The sequence below is a fragment of the Lonchura striata genome, chromosome 11 (assembly GCF_050655825.1).
Source record: "Lonchura striata isolate lonStrDom1 chromosome 11, ASM5065582v1, whole genome shotgun sequence".
Classification (NCBI taxonomy): domain Eukaryota; kingdom Metazoa; phylum Chordata; class Aves; order Passeriformes; family Estrildidae; genus Lonchura; species Lonchura striata.
The window spans coordinates 24,137,479-24,149,997 of NC_140713.1; the positions used below are offsets into that span (position 1 = coordinate 24,137,479).

Genomic DNA, 12,519 nt, shown 5'->3' on the forward strand with positions numbered 1-12,519 from the left:
AACGCTGATTTGTTGTGAATTCACCTGGAAAACGGAGCTGAGGAGGGAAGTGCAGCCAGGCTGTTTGTGTGGGAATAAATATTCCTGGTGGGGAGCAGAACTCACTGAGTGTTGATGCCAAGAGCAACACACACTCCTGAGGCATCTTTCCCCTCCAAAAACCTGCAAACCAGCCAACTGCACCAATTATCCCCAGCTCCATGGAGAGCCTGGCAGGTGCTCCCACCCTGTGCCTCACTCCTTGTGCTCAGATCGAGGAGCTCCTGTATTCCAGGAATAAAAACTCTTGAATAAAAACAACCCCCCCCAGCCTTATGGGTCAATAAAATTATTAACAAACTGCCAGGTGGAATCATGGAATGGTTTGGGTTGGAAGGGACCTCAAAGCCCATCCAGTGCCACCCCTGCCATGGCAGGGACACCTTCCACTGTCCCAGGCTGCTCCCAACCCTGTCCAGCCTGGCCTTGGGCACTGCCAGGGATCCAGGGGCAGCCACAGCTGCTCTGGGCACCTGTGCCAGGGTCTCCCCACCCTCACAGGGGAGGAATCCTTCCCAATCCCCCATCTAACCCTGCCCTCTGGCAGTGGGAGCCATTCCCTGTGTCCTGGCACTATCTGCCCATATAAAAAGTCCCTTTCCCTCCTTTTCCCGACACACTGCAAGGCTGCAGTGAGGTCTCCCAGGAGCATTCCCATCAGCAGACAGAGCTTTCCACACAATAACTGGATTTCACTGGCCAGAGACGCAAACTCTCCTTTCCTGGCTGCAGTTGTTCCACCTGAGACAGCTCCTGACCCTTCCCTTGCTCCTCAAATGGAAAGGAACAACCACAGCCCTGGGAGCAAGCCCAGCACAGGAAGGACTTGACCCTTCAGCTTTGTGCTGAAGTTCACATCTCCCAAGCCTTTGCTTCCTTCAGCTCCTGACAAGTAGGAGCAATGAGAGACTTTGAAGCAGCTTTCCCACATTTCACAGCTACTTGGAGTGCACAGGACTGGGGCTGAGCAGTTAAAACTCCTCCAGAGGATGGTGAAGCTACAGCAAGGTACAGAAAAAAAGCCAGAAGTGTAGTGGTGGACACAAGTCTCTCACCTGTGGTCAGGGCTGCTGAGGGAGCAGTGCTGGAGCCTCGAAGGCAAGAACACAAGCAGAAAACACAGGTGAGTTTCTATCACAGTTCCTGAGCAGCAGATAAGGAGGGTTTGAAGCTGAGCACGTGCTTAAGGCTGACACTGGCATGGTGGAAGAGGGATTTTGGGTGCATCCCAAAATCTGGGAGCTCTGGGCACAGCTCAGTTGCCCAGCCCACCCTGCACACACAGCTCTGCACAGCAATGCCTCTTCCCAGGAATTCAAGCAGCATCTCCCAAAAACTACCTGGGAGAGGGGTCCCAGCCAGGCAGAAAAGAAGCAGGCACAAGGATTCCTCTCTCCTCCTGTTCTTAATTATCCTCAGAGTTACTACAATGGAAAGAATTTTTAAATTTGGGCATTTTCTCGTCCCCATTTATAATGCGTGTTTACTTTTATCACATTATTTAGTTTGGACCCAGCAAACAAAACACTCAGCTGCAGTTTCATGTTCTCCTTTGCTAGCCCAGGGCTGTTGTACTTGGCTTGCAAAGGCTTTATGGAAATGTTTAAATTTAAACAAAATGACTGTTTTCATTTCAAATTAGAAAAATAATAAACCATCCTTGGTAGGTTTGGTGAACTCTCGAAAAATAATGAAACCAAACCACCCTCCTGCCCTCAGCTGCAGATCTGAGCTGCCTCATGGTCCCTTCTAAATGTAAATGATAAATTATCATTAGCCTGCCTCAATTAAACCACCCCCATGGAATGCAAGTTCCACAAATGTTTTATTTATGACCAGTTTGCAGGCTCGAGCACGGTGCCCAGTTAATGAAGGATCACTTTCTGCAGGGCTCAGGGATGCTCACCAGGGGGAGGGGGCTGTGCTGTCCCTGTGATCCTGCAGCAGGATTGATTGCATCCTTCTGTAATGAGAGCTGGGACAAGGGGGGCTGGCAGTGCTACCGAGGGGATATTTTGAAGTGATCATATCTGCATTTGTGTACAGGCAGCACAGAGCAATAATGTGGTGTCTAAACCTCCCTGAGTGGAACTTTCATCAAGCACCAAAATGAGGGTCAAACCTCTCGGTACTTCAGGGCATGGAGAGTGGGGGGAACAAATTCCTGCTCTTTATACTCCAGTTTGTTCAAACACATGAGAAATAGCGAGGTCCAAAAGAGTAGAGGGTTTAAAAAGAGCAGGAAGACAAGAGCAGAGCCTGGATGCTCACAGCAAAGTTGAGCACAGACCCTCTAAATGGAAATTTGCATTGGAAGTTGCCTGGGGCAGCAGCAGCTCCTTACCCACACAAACACTGGGACTTGGGGCACGGTAAAAGTGGGAAGCAAAGCCCCCCCAGGCCAGCGAGGAGCTCCCCACTCCCTGCAGCCCCCCAGGCTGCTGAGAAATGCCCGAGGCAGACACTCACCCCTCCTGCAGGGATGTGGCCGGGCCACCAGGCGATGGCTGGCTCCCTCATGCCACCCTCGAAGGTGGTTTGTTTGCCACACAGGAAAGGCCCATTGCTTCCTCCTAGGCACAGAAAAAAAGCCTTCAACCCCACAAAACACCAGCATTTCAAAAGGACACTGTCACCCAGGCTGGTTTGAAATGAATTCTCAATTCTGCAAGGATGCTTCTTCAAACGACATGGCCAGAGTTGGGGTGTTTTGTCATTGTCGTCTTGTTTGTTGTGTTGCGGTTTTGTTTTTGGGGTTTGTTTTTTTTTTTTTTAATATCCATTTGTGATGAAATTTTAGGAGTGTCTTTTCAGCACAGGGAGAAAGTGACAGTTAAACACACCTTGCTATCAACAACCAAATTAAAAACAAACCCCAGACAAACAGGAAATACCTCACTGGTGTTTTCCTTCCCTCAAAGGGTGTTAACTGCTGTCTGTAACCAAAGGAAATCTGACCATTTCAAGCAGAAATAGCATTTTTTTCATAATGATTTTAAATTTTATAGTACCAGAACAATATTAGATGAAGGTATAACAGTGAGAAAAATAATCCTGCATTCCCTGAATGGTCACTCAGAGATGGCTTTGCAGGAATATCTGGAGTTTTAACCCAACCCTGGAGCTCAGCTGGCCAAGGAACAATAAGGGAGGTCTCATAACTGATTCCTGGTCACACAAAGTCAAAGCCAGTGGCTGAGCTGAAATCAGAACTCAGGTAACTCCCTGCTCTGTGGTTCAATAACCACAAGCCAAGCCTGGCTCCAAAGAGAAGAGAGCAGGTTCTAAAATCAATTTGCAGTGATTTGTTTCAGAGAAACCATCACTTAAACAAAAGGAAATTTGTTAGGCAACAAAAATCATTTCTCTTCTTGATATTTTTTATGAGAGCTAAAGAATGAGGGACTCTTGAACTTTCTCTAATTGCTCAGAAGGCTGAAATATGATTTGGCAGATGGAGAGTAAACACCCTGCTAAGTTACTGAGCCTGGTTCTCAATAAATTACAGAATATTCCCTCCCTGACAGTGCAAATACACACAGGTAACAGAAACACTGGGGCAGGAAAAATTCCATTTGGCCAAGGACATCTCCTCCAACAGTGGCCAGAAGCACTGAACATAAATTATTCCCAACATAAATACTCTGTCTTTTGAGGCTTCTCCTACCTCATAACACAGACCCCACACACAGGATTCCTTTCTCCACAGAGGGAGAGATTTAAGCCTTGATTTCCCAAGGCCAGGTGTGTTCAGCTGAGCCTCACCTTGTTTGGGAGCTGAAATGAGAGCAGCCCCGTTATCAGAGGTGAAAAACACAAAGGTGCTCTCACTGATGCCCAGCTGCTGGAGGTGCTTCAGGATTTTCCCAACGCTGTCATCGATCTCCCGCACAGCATCCCCATACCTGGGCCAAAAGGAGATGCAAAATACTCAAAAAAAAAAAGGGTCAGTGGATTTAATTTGTACCTGTGCTGCAGAAATCCTTCTCGTGCATCAGGTTTTCTGCTGCCACTGCAAACCTTTGTGTCTCTGGCCTGCAGAGAGTAGCCCCTCTTGGGTACTGAGGGTCAGGGTTTGCTCAGGTGTGAGCCACCCTTGGACAGAGGAATTCAGCCATAAAATTCACAAACAGAGGCAAACCCACCTTGCCACTGACTGGGAGGCCGTAACATGGCTTTCTTTATGGTTAGAAACTCTTTGAAGCAACACTCCCAGTGTCTACAGAGCTCTTTGCCTCCTCCAAACTGCATTTTTAGGAGTGCTTTTCTATTTGGTGGTTCGATTTATAGGCTTTTAAAACAGGCACTAATCATACAAAAGCCTTCTAAAAAATCATCTGTGCCACAGACAGCATTTCATTCCTCACACAACTGGCAAAGGAGCTTAGAGCACCCCCCCTCCCCCTGGAGATTCAGATTAAAGCCAAATTATGAAAGAACAATCCAAGCAAATAATGCATTTCAGCACAAACACACACTTGAGGAGTGATCCATGCCTTGGATCTAGCAACCACTGCTCAGGTTGGCTGTTCCAGCTGCAGGAGGTATTAATTAAAACAACCCCAAAAAGCAGAACTTACAGCCCTCTCTGACTCGTGCCCAGGAACTGTTTGGAGGCATAAACAGGAGCGTGGGTAGCATCAATTGCCCAGTATAAAAAGAATGGCTGCTGGCTGGCCTGCTGCTTGCTAATAAAATCCAGAGCTTCCTGTAAACAACAATAAAAATGAATTTATCCTCTGCCGTCAAAATTTCTCCAAAACAAAAGGCATAAAGTCACCTTGGCTTAGAAGGCAGTACTAAAATAGTACCTGCAGGTAGAGCTGAGTCAAGTTGGCTTCACCTGTCTTCAGATCAATTTTGAAGTCTTCATAGTATCTTAAGATAAAAGGAATCAGAAAGGGAAAAAATCAATCCTAAGGAATAAACTGTCAGGAAAAGGATTTTTTTTTTCCCCCTTTTATGGATTCTTTCCCCTGTGTAAGGAGGTGACAAACAAGTCACAGTTAACACTCAGCAAACTCTCTTCAGATATTAAAAATATGTCACCATAATTGTTCTTATGGGAGAAAGCAGTGACACAGCTTAATGCAAATTAATGACTTCAAGTTTTGGACAAATCTGAGGGACTGGCCTTTTGCTGTAGGGGGCAAAATGCTTAAAAATCTCATGGTGATTCACAAAGAGCTGATTGAAATGTGAATAAAATTTCCAAAGTACACAACAACTTTCAGTGAGACAGAGAAATGCTGGAAGCAGAACTTGGGCTGCTTTGGAAACATTAGTTTAGAGGGATCTTCAGCCACCAGTAAAGCAGGAGGGCCTGGGGAAGTGCTCAGGGAAATAACAGCAGTGAAATGAGACAACAGCAGAGTGAAAAATAAATGGACAAGAAGGGCCCAGACTGCAGACTGGGAGCAGGGAATGGAGCTGTGCAAACACACAAGATGTTATTCCAAACAGGAAGAGAAGGAACAAAGAGGTCTTTCAGTAGAGAATGGGAGCAGTTTCCAAGAGTGGAAGCCTTTAGGGTGCCAGGGATGAGCAAACAGCTGTGGGAGGGCAGCTCCACATCCCTACACCATCCACATGACACTTCCAGGTCAGTCATGGTGTTGCACCTTTATTAACCACAGAATCCCAGAATGGTCTGCCTTGGAAGGACCCCTGAAGCCCATCCAGGTGTGTGATGGCAGCAGGGAGGGCCCAGATAACCCCAGTGGCAGGCAAGGAGCTGCTGTAAATGCAGGTGAACCCAGTGAGAAGAGATGATGATGTCTACTCCAGCTCAGAAGGCTGAATGACTTATTATAACTATACTATAATACATTAATATACTATTGAAAGGAGATACTAAAGTCACATACTTACTTTTTCTAATATATATTATATCTAATTAACTCACAACTCGTGACCTTCTCTCCAGAGTCCACAGGTGGGTTGGATTGGCCATCAGCTCAAACAATCCTCACCAGAATCCAACCAAGCAATCACCCCAGGGAAACAATTCTCCAAACACATTCCACATGGGAAAAACAAGGAGCAGAAATAGAAATGTTCTTTCTTCTCTCTGTGCTCCTCTATGGAAAAACCCAGAGAGAGAGAGAGAGAATGTGCTGCCACAAGGAGCTGGCTTACCTGCCAACCATCTCCCAGTCCCTGTAGACGGGGATGTTGGGGCGCTCTGTGCTGTTGTAGGGCCCAAAGTGGCAGTTTGGGGACCCAAACCACTCATCAAAGCCGTGCTTCAGGGGGTGGAACTGGGCCCGGTGCCCCAAGTGCCTGGCAGCAAAAGCAACAGGGCAGAGTTCAACTTCTGCTGCAGGGAAGGCAAACCTCAGCTCATCAGAACAGCATGCAAGAACAGTCTCTGCCTAAGAAATCAAAACCCAAAGCATTTCAATCACATAAATGACTCCAGAGCAATGTCTTGAGCTCTCTCACACTTGTTGCAAGCACAGCCATGCAGACTCACCCCAGTGCTCACTTATATTCCATTTTATTTACTCTCCAATCACTGTTTTCCATTTTTTCCTTCCACTGGTGTCTTCTCCCATGCTGTCTGATGATCAGCACTGATGGACTACACTGCCCCAAACCACTGCAGAGATGCACATAATGTTTTACTTAAGGATTCTGATCTATGACAAGTCCCTTTTATCCCACTGAGCTGTAAAAACACAAGGCAGAGCTCATGAAATGCACCATTCCATCCTCATCCCCTTTATGGAGCATTCAAGCTGCCAAAATGGTACAAAGAGACCTGAATGGAAATGAAATGAGGTTTTTGTGTGCACATGTGGACATAAAACACATTTAGCTGCTCCTGATGACAGCTCCTCTCTACGGTACAGCTTGAAAATCTTCCATCCTTAACTTCCAGATGAAGCTCCTCTCTAATCTCCAGGTTTTGTATTGCAAATTCTACATTTCCTGCATTTATAGAGCCTTGAAGACAGAGAATTCCCATGCTCTCTGTCTCTAAAGGGGATCTTGGTAGCTCAGCGTTTATTTAACCATTCCATCTTCCCCTCACAAGCCTGGATCTGCCCCTGTCCACTTTGTGCCATCCCCCTCTGCACCTTCAGAGCACAAAGGGCATAAAAAGCATTCCCTGGAGTGAAATGATCCTTGGAGTTACTCTGAGCTGTTCCAAACTGAGTTATTACAGAAAGAATCCTCATTTCAGCTATGATCACAGCTTGGTGATGTAACTGCCACTGCAGGTCTGAGCTGCAGGATTCCACACTTTCCCCTTCTGTAGACGTGGGAATACAAAGTCATTCCTGGCTGGTTCTACAACAGGGGAGATGGAAAAACATCTTATTCTATAAAACCCCCAAAAGAACTTACAGACATTGAACAATGACTGAGATCCAGATCAGTCTCTGCATCTTACAGCACAAAAAATTGAGATTTAATAAAACACAACAAATTCCATGCTGGTTGTGGAAAATACCTGACTTGCAAACTTATAATTAAACCATGGAATTTACTGTCACAGGACACCCTGAAGAGTTTTTAGAAGGGAGGAAGGAAAAAAAAATCAGCTGGAAAACCTCTGTGAGGCAGGATGAGGCTCTAGGTTTACCCTGCATCTCTTTACACCTTTCCAAGGAACAGGTATCACTCCCAGTCCTGTCCAGGAGAAGTTTTTGGGTGCACAATAATGCCCTGCACATTCCTACTTAGTCCTATTCCTGCTAACAGCTGCAGGTCCTTCCAGATTTGCCTTTTTTTCCAAGGAACTGGCACCAATCTGCTTTTTGCCTTGTTTATTCCTTTTCCCTGGGTGTATGAATTTCCATTTATTAGCACTGAACTGCATCTGATTGCACCCAGCCCACTGAGCTGATCCCTCAGGGCCATTTTCCTGCTTGGATTTGTGCTGATAAATAATTCACTGTCTTAGGGTGCTTTGCTTTCTTTCCAATTCCAGCAGGTGAATCCAACCACAATTTAAACTCACCCTTCTCTAACTTATTAATGAAACTGATAAAGAAATTCCTGTTACTTTCCACAGGAATTCAGTTCATTAATAAAAACTCAACATATAGCAAGAGTCAAAGATAAAAACCATGTGGGTGCTCAAGGCAAATTCCAACAGCATATCCTGGTGTTTTCTGATTAAATAAGTGGGGAGAGGTGTGGATAAAAACCCAGAGTTGAGGAGTTTATAACTACAAATACACACATAAAACCTCAACAACTCTTTGTATGAAGATATATGTCAGTACTTGTAATGGGAACTCAGGAATTGATCCCAGCAAGGGGAAGATCCATCCACTTTCCAAAGTTGGACATTTGGACTTCAAAACAGATGTTTATTCCTTGTAATCCTGGGTTTTTCTGTTGCTCCTTCCCAACACACAGAGAATGAAATCTCAAAGTGAGAGATCTCCAATTAAATTTACCATTTGCCAATGATCTTATTGGTGTAACCAGCCTTCTTCAGGAGCTCTGGAAGCAGTAATTCAGAATCTGGGATCCCTCCTACTATATCCTGTGGTGTGTATGCTGTGGAAAACAAATCAAAAACACCTTTCTGACTCTTCAAAATATTACAGCAAACAGCTCATGTACTGGATCAGAAATAGAGTCATTTGGAGTCCCAGAAATGCCATTCCTTCAACGTCCTCCCATGGGATGGAGAGAATAAACTGATCCAGAGAGACCAAAGGGACATTTCCACCCACTTGTGCATGAGGGCAAGAAATAAAGGGAGCTGCAACTCCAGAGTGGAGACGAGATCCTTGAAAAGGAGATCTCAGAAAAAATCAGGTGCTTTAGGGGTGGTCTTTACACTGTAAATTTGCTTTGTGCCTTCTGAAATGAAGGCAGCCTTTCCCTAACTCAAATCACCAATAAAGGTGCTCAGACTGCAAGGGCTGATGTATTATAGGGTGATATCCCAAAGGTTTTTTCCAACTTCATTCATTCTGTGATTCTGAAAGAAATCAAGAGTGTCTCTCAGCCCCTGAGGCTCCCAGGTGTGACTTTGCTCAGGGAATCAACCCCAGGCTGCTGATTGCTGCCCAGCCACGTCCCAGCACATGGCACTGGTCACTCTGGGACCCAAACCACCCCTGAGATCTTCCCTGGAAGCACAAGAGGCAGGAGGGATGGAAAACTGCTCTAAAACTGGGTAGAAATCTGTCTGCTGGATAAACCTGTGAGCAGCCAGTTCTCCTCTGTGGGGATTAACCACACCTGATTTTCCCTCACCAGACCCCAATTCCCCTGGCCAGGGGAAACGTTTCTCTGTCAGCAGAACAAATGATCAAGCAGCCTGGTTTGTTCTCTTAATTTGAGGAGGTTTTCTGCTTGATGAGTAGGAAGCAATAAATTTCACACTTATTGCCAGCACTTAAGAGAATTTGGTGGCACTCTGGGATATCCATGGGGAAGATCCCCTTTGCCCAAGGAGAAACTTCCTACAAGGCACAGAGGGAAAGCAGCAGAAGAAGGGAGGTGAGGAATGAGGCTCCTACCGTTCCTGGCGTGTCCATTTGTGGTGTAAAAGCCATTCCTGACCGGGAGCCGGCCCGTCAGCAGCGCTGCCCTCGCTGCAAACAGCACAAACATTCATTTATAGCATTCTCTGCTTCATATTCACATTATTGGAGGAGGATGAGTGCACACACTGACTGTGTGTCAGTGTCCTCTTGTCACAGCCAGCCACTCAATCACTCACACCCTCCCGTGAGCCATGGAGAGAATCAGTTCTGATGCATCATTGGAGTTATCCCAGCTGAAATTTGGCCCCTTGATTAAATTAGCCACACTGAAGGGTCATTTCTTTGAATAGCCAATGGAGCAACCCTTACATCTCAGTTATATATATGTATTTATTATGTATTTAAGAGGAAATCCTACCACAAACTGATTAGATGCTCAAGGCTAAGCTTTTGAGCTTGACTGAACAAAAATCAGGAAATACAAAGAAAGAGCTGTCCAGCTTTGACAATAAAAGTCAAGTCCTGACTGCAGGGAATATTTAAACAGATAACTTCAAGCATATGCAGTGCCACCACTGGCTTAGCAGGATTTCAGCTTATTTTAAATGCCTTTTCTGTGCAAGGACATCATCAACACACTGGCAAGTGCTATCCTAAATGAGAGCCCAAATAAAAAGCCCCCATTCTTCATTTTTGCTCCAGTTCTTGGCAGCTAATCAGGTTTGAGGGGGAAAAAAAGAAAGTTTAAAAAAAGAAACCTCACAGAAAAAACAACAAGGAGAAAAATATCTGCCTCTCCCAGACCCAAACGTTTCTTTTATCTTTTGTCCCTGTCCCAGGAGTCTTGTAAGACACCAGGGTCAAAAGCAGGACACAAACTGCTGCCTTTCCTTGCATGAAAGTCTCACCAGAGCCAAAAGAATCAGACCAAATACATCCAGCAAGAGTTCAGATCCTGCTTTGCTCAACCCAAAATGAGAAAGATGAAAAAAATGCAATAACTGGGGCTGGAGTACTGAACTGAAACGGTATAAAAATCCTTTAGCTGGACTGATCACTGAAGCAGTGCTTTGTACAAACTGAGAACTGTCGGGTTTCCAATCCAAACATAAATAAAAAGGGAGCAAAATGCAAGATCAAAGCAACAAATGCAATCTCTGGCCCCAGGGCAGGCACTGGTTTGGTTGTTAGCCCATGTCAGAGGCTGGCAAACACCCCAAACTCCTCAGAGGGAGATGTTTCTTGTGCTTACATGGTTCCAACTGCAGTTTACTTACAGGGAGAGCAGAGGGGGCTGGCAGTATAAAAATCCAGGAAAAGCATCCCATCTGCAGCCATCTGGTCTAGGTTAGGGGTTTCCTTGGAAGGCTCTCCAAAAGCTCCCAAATCCCCCCAGCCCATCTGTAAAAGGAACACACCAAAAGATGTCGCAGTCCCTCTCCAAGACCACATTTTTGGGCCCACATAACACATTCACTGTACCCCTTAATTAATAAATTTTTACAGTGCTCATCTCCCGACTCAGCACTTCACAAATGTGACAAAAATGATCTCTGCCAGCCCTGTGGAGCAGGGAACTCTTACACTTTCCCCTGGTGGGTGGGAAATTGAGGCACACACAGGATTAAATTACTTATGAACAGGTATTAAAGCACTTGCAAGAAGCCCAGTGCCTTCACTGTTACTCAGAGCCCTGAGGCACACCCAGAGCAGGGAGGAAGAGGAAGTTACACGTGGTTTACTCGGGGTTGTGCAGCTGCCACGTCTGAGCCTTCAGTCCCTGCCCTGCTGTCTGTGCTGGAATCCAGGATTCCACCTCAGCCTCTGCAGGACTGCAAACACAAGGGAAAGGCCTGAACTCCAAAGCAGCACTGCAGGAAAAGCCATAAAAGTGTTTTAAAAGGCAGAGGAATCTGCAGAGGCATCACCAGTGGCTGTGCTTATCTGCAGGACTGTGCCTTCACCCTGCTCTTCCTCCTGAATGCGAGGGGTCACAGGCCAGGAGAACCACACCCTTCCCACCAGGGTGTCTGTGCTCACTGCTGGAAAGCATTCCTGGGAAAATCACAGCTCCTGCCAGAAGGTTCTGGAAGGGAGCAGCTGAATGAGCCATCAGGCACCACAGGTGCTGGGGATTCTGCTGTGCTTTAGAAAAGGCAAGAGGTTCCTTTGATGCAGGTGTGTGTCAGGATGCACCCAGATCCTCAGGGAACCACCTGGTGCCATCAGTTTGGCCAAGAAAATCCTTGCAGAGATGGTTTCTGAGTTAAGGAGCAATTAAATGGTTCCCCTGGCACTGGGATGAGGCATTATAATGGATTCACCCCCAAATTCCTGATTTTTCTTTATCATCAAGGAAGAAAGACAAAAAGAATCTCACATTGTTCCAATCCCAGAGACCCAGAGGACAAAGGGAAAAAACCCAGGGAGAGGTGTTTTTAGTGCACATATTAAATAAATAGGTGGTTCACAGAAGCTCCAGACAGGAGCCTCGTGCTGTACCAACACTTCCAGAGTGGGAGAATCCCTGTCCCAGAGAGCTTTCCCCTGGAAAATTACAAATGCCAGCTTGGGAAGGGGAGATATTCCTGAATGGCAAACTGAGGTAACAGAACCACTGAGCTTGGGAAATCTCTGAGTCCCAGCTGTGCCCAGTCCCATCCTGTCCCCAGCCCAGAGCACCAAGTGCCACCTCCAGTCTCTCCTTGGACACCTCCAGGGTTGGGGACTCCAAACCAAACTCCCTGGGCAGCCCTGCTAGAGGCTCAGCTGGCTGGAAAAGTGGGGGATTCTCCTGCTCAGGAATGTGGCAACACCATGGAAACAACGGGCAGGATAAACTGGCAAAAAGGCAGGGTTTGCCCACCCTCATGAGCTCCCCGAGTAGCTTCAAACAGCAACAAACACATTTCCACCACATATACACCTGTCCACCACAAATACACCTGGAAGGTAACAGGAGATTATTAGGAGAGAAGCAAAATGGGTACATGGCAGCGACCTGAGTGTGCTGGAAATTAAT

General features: G+C 46.2%; 1 protein-coding gene across 6 annotated transcripts in view; it reads right to left on the reverse strand.

Moving 5' to 3' along the window:
* GALNS (galactosamine (N-acetyl)-6-sulfatase) overlaps nt 1-12,519 on the reverse strand; it is a 42,031-nt gene that overhangs the window by 28,165 nt on the left and 1,347 nt on the right. For 4 of the 6 annotated variants that reach the window (XM_085589969.1, XM_085589968.1, XM_085589970.1 and 1 more), the window contains 8 exons: nt 10,775-10,898; nt 9,531-9,605; nt 8,454-8,556; nt 6,178-6,321; nt 4,851-4,917; nt 4,620-4,747; nt 3,805-3,944; nt 2,509-2,612 (listed from right to left, as the gene is read on the reverse strand). In XM_085589969.1, the coding sequence (XP_085446095.1) occupies nt 2,509-2,612; nt 3,805-3,944; nt 4,620-4,747; nt 4,851-4,917; nt 6,178-6,321; nt 8,454-8,556; nt 9,531-9,605; nt 10,775-10,898 (885 nt within the window). Of the gene's footprint in view, nt 1-2,508; nt 2,613-3,804; nt 3,945-4,619; nt 4,748-4,850; nt 4,918-6,177; nt 6,414-8,453; nt 8,557-9,530; nt 9,606-10,774; nt 10,899-12,519 lie in introns of those variants that run through there. The other 2 variants (XM_085589971.1, XM_085589972.1) reach the window with 2 other exon arrangements.